The sequence below is a fragment of the Ruditapes philippinarum genome, unplaced genomic scaffold, assembly GCF_026571515.1.
Source record: "Ruditapes philippinarum isolate M1 unplaced genomic scaffold, ASM2657151v2 ctg859_1_1_1_1, whole genome shotgun sequence".
Lineage (NCBI taxonomy): Eukaryota > Metazoa > Mollusca > Bivalvia > Venerida > Veneridae > Ruditapes > Ruditapes philippinarum.
In genome coordinates, this window is record NW_026862944.1 from 130,765 (window position 1) to 148,836 (window position 18,072).

General features: G+C 33.7%; 3 protein-coding genes across 4 annotated transcripts in view; all 3 read left to right on the plus strand.

Moving 5' to 3' along the window:
* LOC132720693 (condensin-2 complex subunit D3-L-like) overlaps positions 1 to 1,318 on the plus strand; it is a 60,611-nt gene extending 59,293 nt beyond the window's left edge. The window contains exon 37 of the mRNA XM_060704876.1: positions 181 to 1,318. Within this exon, the coding sequence (XP_060560859.1) occupies positions 181 to 405 (225 nt within the window). The 3' untranslated portion in view covers positions 406 to 1,318. The remainder of the gene's footprint in view (positions 1 to 180) is intronic.
* A 2,299-nt stretch (positions 1,319 to 3,617) lies between these two features.
* LOC132720695 (uncharacterized) lies at positions 3,618 to 5,057 on the plus strand. Its single transcript, XM_060704879.1, has one exon. The coding sequence runs from the start codon at positions 3,618 to 3,620 to the stop codon at positions 5,055 to 5,057; it is 1,440 nt and encodes a 479-aa protein (XP_060560862.1).
* Positions 5,058 to 7,540: 2,483 nt separating this feature from the next.
* On the plus strand, positions 7,541 to 15,128 carry LOC132720701 (uncharacterized). 2 transcript variants are annotated; one of them, XM_060704886.1, is made up of 2 exons: positions 7,541 to 7,678; positions 12,293 to 15,128. In XM_060704886.1, the coding sequence occupies exon 2, from the start codon at positions 12,320 to 12,322 to the stop codon at positions 13,721 to 13,723; it is 1,404 nt and encodes a 467-aa protein (XP_060560869.1). In that variant the 5' UTR covers positions 7,541 to 7,678; positions 12,293 to 12,319; the 3' UTR covers positions 13,724 to 15,128. The 2 variants fall into 2 exon arrangements, with proteins under 2 accessions (XP_060560869.1, XP_060560868.1); XM_060704885.1 differs by lacking the exon at positions 7,541 to 7,678 and adding an exon at positions 7,791 to 7,904.
* The last annotated feature ends 2,944 nt before the right edge of the window (positions 15,129 to 18,072 follow it).

The window sequence follows — 18,072 nt, forward strand, 5'->3', positions numbered from 1 at the left end:
GTTTGATTTTTAACCAAAACAAAATACATGATCATTAAAACGTATTGGCTGCATTTTGGAACACTTCAAAAGATTTTTTAAAGATTAAAGTTTATATGCATTAGTAAGCTGGAGGAAAAGAATTATGACTGACATATTTATTTCTGTAAATGAAAATTTTTTCTTGTTTCTGTTTTGCAGAATACACCAAATAAACCAACAGAGGAAACAAAGGAAGCTGGTTCTCCTAAATCTGGAAAAACTCCTAGTAAAAATATACGCTCGCGACGGGCAATTAGTACCCCGTCAGCTTACCATATTAATATAACATTTGACGAGGAAGCAAATATGACGTTCTTGCCACCGTCTCCTATAGCAGAGACCAGCTCAGATCATTTGTTATTTGACTCTGATGCTAGTATGTAGAACTGGGTTTATAATATTTATATATGTAAAAACAATTCTTTTTCTATGTTATGGTATTGCAATATCTGTGTTGACAGTTTTGTTTTGCATTATGTTCCTAGGCAATATAATATCTTTATATTTCCCCTGACAATATGGTATTGTAATTTCTACCCAGGCAATATGATGTCACTTTATTTTCCCCGACAGTATGATATTGCAATTTCTAATGTCACTTTATTTTCCTTGACAGTTTGGTACTGCAATTTTTTCCCATGCAATATAATGTCACTTTGTTTTCCCTGACAGTATTGTATTGCAATATATTACATACTAAATGATTTAAAGTGAATCTTCTGAAAGTTCAAAATGTGCCTGCAATAGTCAGTGTCACCATTACAGAGCCATATGATATCTGTGTCCACAAGAAATAAGTCTCTAACCAGACCCCACACATACTTTGCTTCATTAATTATTAGATATTATTTCATAATAATTTAAGTACATGTATGTCAAAAGAAATATTGGAGACCATTTGCAGATTATAATATCAAATATCATTTCAATATAAATTAAGATTATAAGTGATGATGTGATGTGTTTTAACATGATAAATTCATTAATACCAAGGTTTTTTACGTTTATGAAAATTCACAGTGTGAATTTAAAAACATATTTTTTCTTCTATCATTGCTGTACAAATAACTCATTATTATAGTGGTTTTGGTTTTATATTTAAACACCTGTAATAAAGTCCATATTGGATTGTCCTGTTGCTGACGTGAAAACCCCGCAACATTGCCAGATTTTAAGAGCAATGTTGTTTATTTGATATCTATCTTGTTTGCTACATTGTATGTTTAGCACATTTGTATTGCTTTATATTAATTTGATGTTTGGAGTATATATTATTTATAGCAATAGTATTTTCTTTTGTTTTCTTCAAATATAGTTCTCTAAGTTACCCTGTAAAATTGAAAGTCCCTCAACAGTAAATGACAAAAGCATAGTGTTATACACTGTTATTTGAGAAAACTTTCTACAACTTACAAATCCAAGAAATTTTTAAGCTCCTTTACTGTTTTGTCAAGTGCCTGTCCATCTTCCATGTCAGTTGGTCCTAAAGTTTTGCTAAACTGACTTGAATGTTAGTATGGACTTGACCTTATATTGACCACTGTCAAGGTCAAGTTAAAAAAATTTGAATTTGTCTAATATATGCCAAACTCAGACGTTGAATTATTCAAGTATGACATTGACCTTTACCCACAAGAAAAAAATTGTATAGAAATTTGTTTGAATTATTATAAGACTGACCAGTTTTCTAAACCATCAATTCGAACTGGTTTCACGTGGATTTGATTTGTTGTCATCTGAAAAAGTAGAGAAAAAAACTTTTGCGACCACCTCTGGTATATTAATACACAGATTGGCATGCTGGACGGTTGGTGTAGCACATTAAAACAATAAAAACAAGAAGCTTCCGTTGTTTTTAATTTACTGAAAATTAGTTTTTATTACAATTTAAGGGACATTACCATGTTTAGATGTGTTAAAACTCTGCTATTGATTACGTCCCTTGCAACATTACATACTTGTCGCATTAAAAGGTCATTTATCGGTCAGCATACAGTCATTTTCAGATGCTTTAACTGCAAAAAATTGTGTTCTACAGGAGTATAAAGGTATGTTTATATAAATTTCTTACGTGCATGTATTTAAATTACAAATATGCCGGTATTTACCTGTGCTTAATATGATATTTTATGTAAAGGGATGATGCATTTTTAAAAGTAAATTGTAACGCTTTTATAAATAACGCTGTAAAGAATGCAGAATGCACTATTAGCTATATTGTGTCTAACATGACTGTTTGAAAAGGATGAAACATATTTCATTCTAATGTCGAGACACGGGGGGGGGGTGCTTTATTGTCTTCTTGTTGTTTGTATGCAGTTAAAATATATATACAGTATAACTGTTCACTGCTATAAACAACGTTCCTATCCCCACCCGCTCATATCGATTGAAATGTAAAATACGCGCCTCGTTAATATAACCTATTGACATACTACAAAACAAGGTCAAGTCTTGGTCATCCAAACTGCATGGAGATAAATTCGATCAGTACACCATACTGAATGTAAATTTTTAACAACAACTACAAATTATCCATGGTATGAATTATCTATAGTATCGGAAATAAACCAACATCAGTGGAAATTTAACAGATTTGATTAAATACAGATTTTAATGATAAATTTGTTATCAAGTTACATTTGTTTCCATGTTTAAATAATGGTTTTATATCTCGGACATAAATGCATATCAGCAATGCTTAATCAAATGCTAACTCCCGCTAGGACTGAATAGCTACATCTACACCTCGCATTTCTTTCATATGAGCCGCGTAACATAGTGCGTTTGCGACCAGCATGGATCCAGAGCAGCCTGCGCGTCCGCGCAATCTGATCAGGATCCTTGCTGATCGCCATCAGTTTCTCTACTTGTAAAAGAGTTGTTAAGCGAACAGCATGGAATCATGATCAGACTGCGCGGATGCGCTGGCTGGTCTGGATCCATGCTGGTCGCAAACGCACTATGTTGGTTTTGTCGTGACGCGGCTCATATATTTTGCTCATTTGCAAACTTTGTTCGTTGTCTATCCATTGCTATCGTTATCCACAATTTTTAACAATATCTCTGTTTGTCAAATCCTTTTTGAGTTACATGCGACACAAAAAGTTCTAAGTCAAGGGCAATAACTAAAAGTACTAAAACACTCCTCACGAAAATACCCAGGTGCACAACTACACATGCTGATCAACATTCCTGTAAAGTTTTATGACTCTACGTCAAATCCTTTTTGAGTTACATGCGACACAAGTTGAAAATTGCAATTTTTTACTAAGTCAAGGGCAATAACTCTAAAATACTACATAAATCCACACGAAAATACCCGGGTGCACAACTTCACTTGCTGATCAACATTCCTGTAAAGTTTATATGACTCTAGGTCAAATCCTTTTTTAGTAAACACGATGCGACAGTGGGGGCACAAAACTTGAACGGAATGACACTAATCTAGCTAATGCGCATTATGACAGAATGTACAGTTCTTATATTATTATAACTATATTTTCAGATTAAAAATAATCATTGTAGGTTTAATGCATGCTTTTCTAACTTTAACTCTTTATTTTCAGATAGCAGTTAACAGCGAATATATAAAAATGGAAACTGTTCTAGAAAATTTGGATTTTTTTACCGATGACGTCAGCGACTTTAAAAATGATCTTCAACGAAAACTTACTCAAGTCGGGCAGTCACGTGATCAGGAAAGAAACAAGATAACTCGAACAACTGAGTCAATGAAGCTAGCTATTAAAAAATCAGAAGATAAACTTTTAACAGAAAATGCCGAATTGTTTACTGCCTATGAACATAATTTACGAAAAAGTATTGAAGCAATATCGCAAGTTGAGAAGGAAATTACTTCCGTTCGTTCCCAAGCAGATGACTGTCTTACTTCCGGTACAGCTGTTGGATCGTCTGAGGACAGAATGATTTATAACAAGTTTGATTCTCTGCAGAATCGTTTAGCTAGTCTCCAGAAGGGTGTGGCGCAGCCTGTATTTCAACCTTGTGAAGAGGATTTGGTGATTGTTAAGAATATTGATGTGGGGAAATTTGAGATATCGGGTGCGAACATTGCGCCACCTATTATTGGGTTTCCTACTAAACGCATCGTAGACATGTATTCTTGTTTTATAACTGGATTTCTTTGGTTCAATCACATGTTTGTCGTGTCGGACAAAACAAACAAGAAGGTGAAATACTTCACAGAACACGGCGACTTTCTCTGTGAATTACTGTTTACCGACGCATCGCCATACGGAATTTGTCATATGAAGGACACTTGGGTAGCCATTGCTTTGCCGAAAGTTAGACAGATTTACATCGCACGATTAAACAACATGAAAGCAGAAATACTTAACAATTTTCGAACTGATGTGGGTTATGCCGGTTTAGGTAAAGGACATGACGGGAATACTTTGATTGCAAGTATGGCGTCAAATACGCCGGGTGAATCACACGTTGATATTATTAGTTTCAAAGGAGAAGTTTTGATGTCTTTTAAAAACGACCCGCAACTTCCGGCACCTATCTTTAACTTTCCAAGGTATGTAGAAGCATTTCAAGGAGCGCTCATCATATCTGACTGGAGAAAAGATTGCGTCATTTTCTTGCACGCAGTAAGCGGAAGTGTTCTAAAGGAATATCGCGGAACGAAAGAAAGTCCTCTGATAAACCCGTATGACATTAGCTTGGATAAGCTGGGGAATGTTTATGTTCTAAACGGTAAAGATGGCACTGTCCATGTTGTTGACACGCAATGTACTCTGACTGACATCATTAGGGACACATCAGAGTTGCTAAACCCTAGACTCTTAGCCTACAACGACGAAGCTGGACTCTTAGCAGTCACGTATGGAGCTGGTGATATAAAAACGTATTATCACCGCGTACCGTTGCCGCAGACAGCAAAACCATCTATCTCGTCACATGATACCTCGGCGTCACATCATACCCCGACGTCACATCATACCCCGGCGTTTCTTTCCCCTCCAAATTCGGATGCAAATACACGAAGTCATTCACCGGCGTTTTAAAATGATATAATACCTGCCTATTTGAATAATTACAATCTATAGAAAACAATTCAAGCAGAGTGAATACTATGACGCTGAATATTACGCTTAATATCTATGTACATTGCATACAATATGAAACTGAGTATGGACGCCTATCATAAACATTATACATTTAAAGGCTACTGAAAGGACATAATTACTATGACACCTGTACTCAAATCAGTTGAAGGAATGGATTCATTAATGCTATCTTTGTACATATGTATTAAGTCATGCATATAATTATTGTTAATCAGCCTAGTTAATCTTTGTATACATTCCTGACATGTATATTGTATTATGTTGAATCTCGAGCCATGTACGAGGTAAACGACGGAATGCAGAAACTGGCTATACCTGTGCACTGATTTTTACCATTAGTAAACAGAGATTGTAAGAATGAAATCAAATTCGGACAATGTCGAGTTCAACAAACGTCCTGATATCAACTATTGTTTTGATGTATCTCTATCGATTAAACCGTTAGGAAATTCTTTGGTGTCGTATTGAACACGACAATTACACATCCTCATCTTGTAACTAGAGACGATGTTCCATTTTGCATAGCTTGCCACCAAAATCTACCTTCTAAACTAGACTAATAAAATGTCCCGTTTTGATGTTTTACTTTATCAAGCTTTACCTCTAAAATACGACCTTAAAAATAATATTCTGATTCTTAAAAGAAGGAACTGACATGATTGTGTAAATGGCATCTAGTTAAAAATTATAATAATACAAGATGATTTGACACCCATACATATTGAACGCATCAGTCATATGTGGAGCGATTCTCAGATTGCTGCAGACATTTTCACAAAAAAATCTTACGACAATTTTTTATCGTAAGAGATATCTAAAAATAAATTTCCTTTTCACAAAAAATCTTAAGAAAATCTTAAGTGCAAAATCTGTCGTAACTTTACGATAGGTAATTCCCCGTTCGTAAGTGTAATTTTTTCTCTCTTAAGGGTAAAATATCATGTATCTCTTACCTAAACTGAATAAAAACAAACAAAAAGTTGGAGGACAAATACATATAAAGCAAACAGTAACACATTGTTTAAGGTTTTGTATCATATATAATATATATAATATAATAATTTTATGATGCTCAAATGAAGATTTATGAATATTGTAAGTTTCAAAAAGCATTACTTGTAAAGATATTGCCGAATTTACATTTCATGTTAAATAGGGAGGTAATTAGAAATTTATTTTCTATAAAGTCTAAGTCAAATTTTTCAATAAGAATATTATATGCATATTTTACATATTCTTCGATGTTGGAAAATTGTTTTAAAAGCATAATGACATATATAAAACGTCACGACTTAAGTGTATTACAACATTCCAGATTAAGTAATAGAAAGAGCATCGAAACAAGAGGCTATCTGATTTGTACGAGGGGGCGTATTAATCAGATTGCCGAGCGTTTGATGTTCTTCATAGTCAAATATAAAAACACGTTCCCTGTTGTCACAATATGAAACCCCGGCAAAAAGGAACCAATGAACGAACATCTGAATATGATATTTCTGTCGCTTTCCCTTTTTCTGCCGTCACAATATGTAAACCCAAGCAAAAATGAACCAATCAATGGGCATGCTCTGGGGTGCGGGTAACTAATACCTGCACTCCAGTTAACGCACTTTGCATGTATATGTATACGATTTAATTCTGATACATTTTCAACAGAAAGGTCCCCAAACTATGATACAAGAATATGCTTAATAAATAGAACTATATAAGTGCATCACCCCGAAAGACCAATGCTCTGGTTGGGAAACGAGAAGTTTATGATATTATTTGTAGAAGTGTATATAATCTCTTTATACAGTACAATTTTTGACGGGTTCCACGTGAACGGGTTTTAACACTTCTATGATTCAGATCTTAAAGGGACTCCACTGAGGTTTAAAAGCCTAAAAACATAACATTAAAATTTCTTACATAAATGAACTGGGGCGCTTTAAGCAGAAATATATGCAAAGATAGTTAAGAAATATACTTTAAAATAAATCGAAAATCGTAGTCTTATGCTTTTCTTAGCCTAATTTGAGTGAAAAGCGTTTAAACGCTTTTCATTTTGGGTCATTTTTTTACAATTTGAATAATTATTATGGAAAAACGAAGTGTGCGAATGATCTGAAATTTTGCACAAAGATTCGTGGTCTACACCTATATCAAATGGTACATTTATCTAGAAAAAAATATTTTCAGTCCCATCATGTCAAAAAACCTCAGTGGAGTCCCTTTAAATACGTTTCTTACAGTAAAAATCACACAAAAATTTGATTCATTACCCTTTAAAAACTTTTGCGACTGAAATACAGACTTACACTGTCGGACGATTGCTCAATCACATTACCCATAAAAAACATGCAAGACACTTTATTTTGACTCATTTTGATAAAACATTGAATGTTGATGTTATTTAGAATATTAACGATTTAAGGGACGTTACTATGTTGAGAAATGTTAAACTCCTGCTATTGATTACGTAACTTCGAACGTTTTCGTACCTGTTAAATCATTAACAATACAATCATTTTCATATGCTTTAACTGGACAAATCTGCGTATTACAGGAGTAAAAAGGTATGTGAATATAAATTTCTTGCATTTATACATTTGAATTACAAATATGCCAACATTTGTCGTGTACCTGTTATTTACCTGTGTTATTCATATATAATGCAATGAGATATGCATTTTTTGCAACAGGTAAATTGTAAGGCTTTCATAAATAACGCGTAATAGGTGCATTTTACACTGTTGTGTCTACAGGGATAATAAACACTCCATTTACATGTCGGGACATGGGGTATGTCTTTTCGTTCTTGTCGTTTTCTTGTACAAACAGCATAACAGCATCTTTATATTGTTCACAGACATAACATTTTGTTTATTTGATCATACCCCCACCCGCTCAGTGAAATAAGCATGCACATATCATGAACGACATTGAACTAAAGTCAAGGTCAAAATTAACAATCTTTATACTGACTGAATGCAATTTTTCAACAATGACTACAAATTTTCTCATAGTATCGGAAATAAATCATCATCAGTAAAAATTTAACAGATATTGGTAGCTTTGTTAATTATATTTATCTAAATAATGCAAATTACAGATTTTAAAATAGGTACAAATGATTGGTCGAATGTCACAAAAAAGTAAATGTTCACGAACCGATAATTTTTGTTACCTGCGTGTTCGGGACATTTAAACAGAATCAGTCTTTCATTAATATGCGTTCTTTGACTTGGCAATTCGTTTGAAATTCATAATTTTTCCCCTCAAATTTATCACCGTTACGCCGATGAATTTGGCTAAACGTATAGTTGGAAATTCACATACTAACACTTTATAAATTTTGTTTATATCAAATTGAGCGTTAGCATGTAATTCATAGATATTATTCATTTGTCATGGTTAAAATATCAGGATGTCTAGGCTAAACAACTTTTTTGTCTAGACAGTGTGATGGGTCCTATATCAAAGGTGCCTTTGGAACTAAGTCTTAGTTTATCTGACACACGTCCAGAAAAATTACCGTAGTATCTTTTATACAACCAACATAACAATACTTTGAGTTCTGTAAGCATAACAAATTACAAAAATATTTATATTCCAAAGAAAACGATACCTGGTTTTTTCTACAACTTGGATCAAAGCGCTGAAAGCACAGGGTGTGACGGGCTAAACGTAAAGGTCATTAAGGCACCAGATTTACTAGTAAATAATTTTTATGCGTGTCTTGCGTTTATCTTCAGTGCTATTACTAAAATTCCGAAAGACAATTTCGATGTCATTGCTAGATAAATTGTATTATCATTTTATACACATTCTTGCATATTTATCCGCAATGATGTATATTTAACTATAAGCAGATTACTACTTTTTTGATATAGACATTCAAAACTATAGGACATGCATACCTTTTTTCATGCAAAAAGCACATAGTATATATTATCAAGAAGGTCGGAAAAATGTAACAGTCTGGCTCTAATATCATTTATTATATACTTTTAAATGAAATATTGAGAAATATTGATGAAATAAAATGCGTATTTTCATTTTCCGTATTTTCACTGTAAAAATTTATTTTTCACTGCAGTGAAACATATTTTCCGTATTTTCACTGGTGTCTTGCCGGACTACTTTCTTTTAAATTCTGCCAGTACTCAATATTTAAGGGAAAGTCTTTCAAATTTTAATGTCCAGAAAGAGAAAAATGTATATAATAAACAGAAAATTCAAGTTTTTTCTATAAATACAAGATTTATTTTCATCTTGTGGCATGAAAATTACCATATTTCACTCGTGGCTACCGCCACTCATGAAATATTTATTTTCATACCACTCGATGAAAATAAATCATGTATTTATAGAAAAAACTTGAATATCCTCTATTTATATTGATTAAATTATGACAGGCTCTAGCAGATGATCTATTATTATTGGAACGCTTCCTTACTAGTGATAAGGCATTTGATCTCTGCTTCAAAGTTATCGATATGTTTTAAACTCCCCAATGGAAAAGAGATTGAGATAAGAGTAAACCAAAAAAAAAAAAAATACTTTGATTAAAAGACTGTTTTATCATTTTGGCTAGCAAAATGAACTTAAAACTGACTATACAGTATATTTCTTGTTGTTGTTTAAACCCAAACCTTATTAGAATTTAAAGACATAACGAGACAAATCTAAGTACAGGCTTTCATACGGACCTTACTTTTCCGTCTTTTCCTACTTAGCCCATTCCTTCATATACACGCCTTTTAAAGCTTTTATACCCCCTCCCCCGGTTTGAAGCCTCAAATGGTAAAAAATGCCTTATTTAGGCTGCCAAGACTTGTTTTTTGTTTGAGAAAATTTTATGTTGTTTAAAAAGGTGATCACTTTTTCGGCACAGCCCCTTTTAAAAAGATACTCCAATTAAGGGGTGCCAGAGGGGGGACGTGGCCCTTTTGATCAGGGGTTAGAATTCGGACAGCAGCCCCCCGTATTGCCAAGTGACCCCGGGTCCATCATAAGGTAACATGTAAATTACACTGAAAAGCATTTGACTATCTCAATCCACGGAGAAGTTGCAGCACTTTGAAATCAGTTTTGATGGGAAAAATCAACTCAAAATATTGAATTTTTGGCAATTTTGAGATGCCCCCTCGTTGCCATGGTAACAGAAAATGTAAGACTAAGCATGCCGTTACAAAGGCAATGGTTCAGTCAACATGTATATTTGAAATATTTCTTATAGTTTCATAGAAATTTGAACTTGTAACGGGCGGCTTTTCAATGAAAATGACCATTTTACACAAATGGCTTAAGAAATAAAATCGAGGATAATTTGAAAAATCTAATATTAGGAGTAGATTGATTTTGATAAAACCTTTATTATCTACAATTGAAATAAAAATCAGTGTAAGTACGTTGATGGAAATAATGTCTTCATTGGTGCAAATTAAGAGATTCCATGATGTCGATGGACGAGGCGAGCAATTAATGAAGAGATTTGCATCTGTTAAATATTAAAAATGTTAGGTATTTCTGATTCTACTTGTTTCACAGTGATTTTATGCTTAGATAAATACTTGAACATATATAGATTTAAGGCGCTATTGGCATTAAAGTATCGATTTTTTACTCATTTGATTCGAAATTTACTCTGTATGACAGATACTTTCTGGAAAGTATGCACTATACTTTTATAGGAACAACTACATAGCTATGATATAATGGGGGATAAGAAATCTATATCTTAAATCGCACTATAATATAGTTTAAAATAACTGAATAACTTTGTTTGCCAATTATAATAACTATTAATGTTTTCATTTAAGGTACAATGTTGTTCTTGCAAAGTTCATTAACAAGTTATTTTGCTCGATCTTAAAAAAAAATGAAAAAAAAGCAATTGTCATGACTCTCATCACCTGTTTGTTATTATGATGGATCATATTTCAATGGGCAGATTATAGTAAATTGAGCCACGTAATGACAAAACCAACATAATGGGTTTGCAACCAGCATGGATCCAGACCAGCCTGCGCATCCGCGCAGTCTGATCAGGATCCATGCTGTTCGCTTATCAACCCTACAACAAGTAGAGAAACTGATAGCGAACAACATGGATCCTGATCAGACTGCGCGGATGCGCAGGCTGGTCTGGATCAATGCTGGTCGCAAACCCACTATGTTGGTTTTGTCATGACGCGGCTCAATTCTTTTGTGCACCATAACATACCTTTGAACTTGAAATACTTTATGCGATGTTTAATTAAACATTAAGCTCAGGTTGCGGTGATTTTTCACTATTGATTAAATGTTGAGGTTTTTGGTTACACGAGTAGTTAGTTTCTTTCAATACTTTCAAACATTATATAATGTCTTGATTTTGTTTCTTTGTTTTTGTTTGTTTTCTTTTTGTTTGGGTTTAACGAGAAAGACAAAAGCACGATACTTGCAAGATATTTTGTCCAAAATAAAGAGCAGGTCATACCACAATACCACAACTATCGCTTAATATGTTTTAAAAACACTTCAAATTCCTAGTGGAAAAAGGGATGCATATTTACTATAATCATGACATACTCTTTGTTAATAGTTTTGTTAATATCGTGCATTTTGAAGTCGCCCGAGGTCTTCCGATTGGTTTATTACAGATTCATATTTATTTTCATGGACATTTTGAAATATATTGAGATGGATTGAAATGTTAAATACTGTGATGTGAACAAAGAATTAAGTTTTACTTTGCAAACAACACTTATAACCCATTTATATTACCGAAAAGAGATCAAAATATGCACAAATGACCCTAATCTTGAATCTTTTTTCTTTTCTTAAAATCTCAATACTTTTTACTCAAGTTTGTTTTACTTAAAACATTTTGGCTCATCAGATCTTAAGGCATGCAACTTTAAAACTACACGTTCAAATGTGCAAACAGCTTTTAAAATATAAAAAATCGTTAGTAAGAAAAATAAAAAAAACAAATAAAAAACGAAATGACACTTGCTATTGTACATATGATAGAATCACAGTTCTTACACCAAACTGGGGTTAATTAAATGTTTTTTGTTATCAGTCAGTAAATGTAACATTATTTAAATAGACAATGAATCTGGACTCTGCCACTGCTTAAACTGTATACATTTACTTAAAAATAATAATAAATAAATAAATAAATAAAAAAATATTTTCAGATTGCAGTAAGCAGCGACTATATAAAGATGGAAACTGTTCTAGAAAATTTGGAATTTTTTACCGATGACGTCAGCGACTTTAAAAATGATCTTCAACGAAAACTTACTGAAGTCGATCAGTCACGTGATCAGGAGGGAAGCAAGATTACACGAACGACGGGATCAATGAAGCTAGCTATTAAAACAGCAGAAAAAAAACTTTTAACAGAAAATGCCGAATTGTTTACTGCCTATGAACATAATTTACAAAAAAGTATTGAAGCAGTATCACAACTTGAGAAGGAAATTACTTCCGTTCGTTCCCAAGCACAAAATTGCCTGACTTCCGGTACAGGTAGTGGATCGTCTGAAGACAGAATGATATACAACAAGTTTGATTCTCTGCAGACTCGTTTAGCTAGTCTCCAGAAGGGTGCGGTGCACCCTGTATTTCAACCTTGTGAAGATAATTTGTCGATTGTTAAGCATATTGATGTGGGGAAATTTGAGGTGTCGGGTGCGAACCTTGTGCCACCTATAATTGGGTTTCCTACTAAACGCAGTAAAGACATGAATCCCTGCTTTGTTACAGGATTTCTTTGGGCCAATCACATGTTTGTCGTGTCGGACAAAGGAAATAAGAAAGTGAAATTCTTTACAGAATACGGCGATTTTCTCGGCGAATTAATGTTTACCGACGCATCGCCATACGGAATTTGTCATATGAAGGACACCTGTGTGGCGATTACTTTGCCTAAAGTCAGGCAGATTTACATCGCACAAGTAAACAACATGAAAGCAGAAATACTATCCAGTTTTTATACTCATGTGGGTTATGCCGGTTTATGTAAAGGACATGACGGGTATACTTTCATCGCAAGTATGGCGTCAAATACGCCGGGTGAATCGCAAGTTGATATTATCGGTTTCAGAGGAGAAGTTTTGATGTCTTTTAAAAGCGACCCAAAACTTCAGACACCTTTATTTAGCTTTCCAAGATATGTAGCAGCATTTCAAGGAGCGCTCATCATATCTGACTGGAGAAAAGATTGCGTCATTTTCTTGCACGTTGCAACCGGAAGTGTCCTAAAGGAATATCGCGGAACGAAAGAAAGTCCTCTGACTAACCCGTATGACATTGCCTTGGATAATCAGGGGAATGTCTATATTCTAAACGGTAAAGATGGCACTGTCCATGTTGTCGATACGCAATGTAATCTGACTGACGTCATTAGGGACACATCAGAGTTGCTAAACCCTAGACTTTTAGCCTACAACGACGAGGCTGGACTTTTAGCAGTCACGTATGGTGCTGGTGATATAAAGACGTATTATCACCGCGTACCGTTGCCGGAGACAGCAAAACCTTCTATCTCGTCACATGATACCCCGGCGTTTCTTTCCCCTCCAATTCCGGACGCAACTGCACGAAGTCCATCACCGGCATTTTAAAATGACCAGCATGTTTGGATAATTACAGTCTATGAAAACAATCCAAACAGAGTAAATACTATGACGCTGAATATAACGCTTAATTTTTATGTACATTGAATGTGATTTTATATATACTATAAAACTGAGATTAGTTTTTTTTTGTCACATGGTTGCTCGCCTATTATAAACGTTATAAGCTTTTGGCTACTGAAAGGACATAATTACTTTGTCACTTGTACTCAATTCAGTTGAAGGATCAGATTCATCCGCTATCTTTGTACATATGTATAACGTCATGACTATTTTTATTGTAATTCAACCTAGTTAATCTTTGAATACATTACTAAAACTGTGTTTTAACAAAGAGAGCGCACCATTCTACAGGTTAGTCACCAGGTCAGTCGTCACCTTACAATAACAATACAACACATACAATCAAATACAATATGAACAATTTTAACCTAGATGAAGCTAAACAACTACCACCAGATGAAAAACGAAATATGATCCTTGAATCGTTATCAAACTTTGGACTATTGAAACTAGGAATTGACAATATAGAAGCTCAAATGTATGTTAATTATGCAACACACGAAATTACTGATTGTGTTTGAGATTGTTAGACGAAGACTCTTAACAATATTGTCCAATCAAACTGGTCCAGAGGGAAAAAGCCCGCTTAACATCACAAGTCAAGACAATATGAAAATTTGAGACGCCGTGAATTTTCGTCAGGAAGAGGAAGAATGTCAATTTTCTATAGAAATAGCGCAGTTACCCTCTATTTCAATTGATACTGCACGAGATCCCAACATCAAACCTGCAAATGCTTAAGGCAAGGATTAGTACTGGCCGGGGATGGTTTCATCTTCGCCCGAAATCTCTAGTGATGCTAGTTCCAATGACCACTTATGTGTTGAATATAAGAATGTTAACTGATCTACCGTTTCTACTCCAATATTTCACACGTGTGTAAAAACTGTATCCAGCTTCCAAGTACTTCGACTATGTTATCATGTGGACATGTTGACGAAAACCTAATTTTTCTCTTAAATAATAACTTACCGGAAGACTTCAGTGTTACGCGTACAAAACCAAACACTGTGAAAGACCTATGTACTGATAACGAAGACTTGCATGAAACATATGAAAGTACGGAACATTACCAGTCTTAATGTCTCGCATCCAATTCCCAGAATTTATTTTGCTATTAGATACATATGATATCCTATGTGTACAAGAGGCTATAAGCTAAATGGACATACCAGGTTTTACTTTTTATTAGAAAATTACCTCCGGAAATCTGGTATTGCTTTTTTGTTGAAAATACTGTTGTTGACATAAAAAGGTTTTAGAGACATTAAATGAGTATGATTTTTTTGGATAAAAGTAAAAAAGTTCTTTATTAAAAAGTTTCTATGACAATATTATTATTGGAAGTTTCTATATACCACGAGACCTGTCACGGTTTTATAAAGAGGATGTTTTTTTTATTTCGAAACTTTAGTCTCTGATATGTTTTGTACGCATACGCAGGTAATGTTAATTAGATATTTAATGGGAATACGGCTGATAAACCTTATTATGTTATTTTAGATGATTTTATTGCAAACCAGTGGTATTAATTAAGACGCCCTATCTGCTATCAGCGTTAAGGGTTCAATTACGTAGAGTCTCTATGGATAAAAAATTAAATGTTTCAGGAAATAAAATACTCGATTTGTGTAGATATAATGATATGCTAATTGTTGATGGAAGAATAGACTGAGACAAGACCGAAGGCAATTTTACTATTTGAAATACAAATATGATTGACTACTTTATATGTACGATTCCATTTGTTAAATATATTTTTCATTTTGAGGTCAAATAGGTTCACCAAATTCACTCTTTACTTGCAATCTCTATAGATAGGCATAAACAAGATGTAAACAATAACAATGAGATGCTAGAAAATAACAAAATGACAATACTGTACTAACTAGTACTAGCATACTATTAGCAAACCACCAAAATAGCAGAAATCACGTGAACCATTTTTGTTGACAATCTTAACGAAAATTATATTACTCAAATAATTAATATTTTCACAACAGTCGTTACAAGCTATGTGACTCCGATTGCCATCAAAATTATTTGCTCAGAAAATATCCAGTGCCCTCAATCAGGCTGCTTTTGATACTTTCCATATTCCTTCAAATAATAATTCATTACAGTCAAACAATTCTAATTTCATCGTTGGATACCCACGGCCGAACCATTAACATTTATCAGATTACATGTTAATCAACCGTGGGTATCCGATGATTTTCAAAAGATAACAGACCCTGGTTTAAGCCTCACTGTTAAAAAGCTCGGTGAAAATACCATTTTGCCCGCAAGAAATATGATTTACATATAAAATAACTTGTATACACAAACATTTACAAGAGCAAATAGGTTGCAAGCGAACAACGAAAGCATAGTTATCTTTCCATTTGCTAAATTTGTTTATTTACTTTTTTTCTTATTTACAAACTATATTTCACATTTATATCACCCCACGTGTATAAATCCACAAGTCGCACGAGATTCTCAATTATTTTGATCTCTTTTTACTGGACAGACTGTCCAGCCCAGCGTCCCTAAAAACCCTAATTTATTTTTTCAGTTTGGCTAAAATTCCTAAAAAAAAAAAAAAGTTCAAGGGAATTCCTAAATGCCCTTTTTTTTACTTAAATTCCTATTTTTTTTTTATTTTCTTATGCCACCGCATACAGCGACTCACCTGTTATATAGATTATATAGTGAACTTAAAAAAATCTCCTTCTTAAAAGCCAGTGGTCAAATTTCAACCAAAATTGGCAGGATTGTTTCTTGGGTAAAGGCTTTCAAAGTTGTTTAAAGATTATAAATTCATGCTATAGTAACCTAAATGAGTTATAAGAAAAAAAACTTTTTCGAAAGACCCACAAGGCCTAGAGTTTAGATATTTTGCATAAGGCATTGTCTATTGGACCTCTACCAAGATTGTCCAAATTGTAGCCCAGGGATCAAAATTGGCCCAGCCCCAGGTGTCATTGATTTTCAATATGTACATATAGTAAAAACCTAAAAAAAAAAATCTTGTCTGAAGATTCAAGGCTTAGAGCTTTATTTGGTATATAATATCATCTATAGGTTTTCTACCAAAGTTGTTCAAATTTTGCCCCAAGTGTCAAATTTGGCCTGGCCATAGGTTATCCTTATATGTATAAAGTAAAATCTTCTCTGAATTGACAAAGGCTAGAGATAGATAAGATGTTTGGCATGAAACAATGTGTAGTGGACCTATTCCAAGATTTTTCAAATAATTGCACTGGAATCAAAATTGGCTTCATCCCGTGGATCATTGATTTTCATTATTTACATATAGAAACAAATTTAAAAAAAAAACTTTTTCTGAAGGTAGAGCCATGCGAAATATGACTACTTCTGTAATATAAATGCGGTGGCGTAGCATTTTTTATTAAATGCAATCTTGTTGTTATAAACATACTTATAACTTTGAAAATGTTTTCATTCATTTTATGTTTTAGAGTAGTTTTTCAGCTCTACTATTTCAGAATAGGCAATTGACCAGTGAATCCATGTATTCAGGTTGTTTTTTGGTTGTGCCTAGATGTTTTTTTCCAGGATGCAGCCAACAACACCTTATGACTGTGGAACACTGGTAGACACTTTTGCTATGATTAAACAAGAGCATTATTTGTGAGTTACTTTTGTGTCAAATATGTAAAGGTAAGTCCATGTAATGGTCATATGGGGCCATAGTTTAGTTATAAACTTTCAAATTTTAGCCCTAAAATATATTTTATGTACCCTAAAATTCCTATTTTTTGCCCTTAAATTTCTTAAATATTGCCATAAAATTTGCTCTTTTTTTCGTAAGAAGGTGCTGAACAGCCTGACTGAATTGTTAACACCTCTTCCAACCTACTGACCTTTTCAGTGCCACACTTGTGAATGTGTACTACGTAAATTGCTGTTTATACGCTAAGTTTGAGATTTGTTTGATGACCATCATATTATATAAGTGTATATTCTCAGATAGCCTCTTTTGGGAAAAATGTATTTGTACATTACTGTAAAACATGTTTGTAAATAAAAGGATATGTCTGTTGAAAAAAATGTACCAGTACAATAATTTTTCACCTAATGTAACAAAGGTCTGTAGAAGGCCTCTTTACAGTTGAAAATGTTTTTAGAATTATGCAGTTTTCGCAAACATCTGTCCTAACTGCGGTTTTAACTTGCAAAACTGGCAGTTTTACCAATAATTTTTACCTAAATCAAGAGATTAATGCCTCTTCCCAATTAAGTGAGAAAACCCATTGCAACAAATTCTT

Bases quoted from the DNA above. Each gene is read 5' to 3' on its own strand.
- LOC132720695 (XM_060704879.1), top strand. From the start codon at position 3,618: ATGGAAACTGTTCTAGAAAATTTGGATTTTTTTACCGATGACGTCAGC.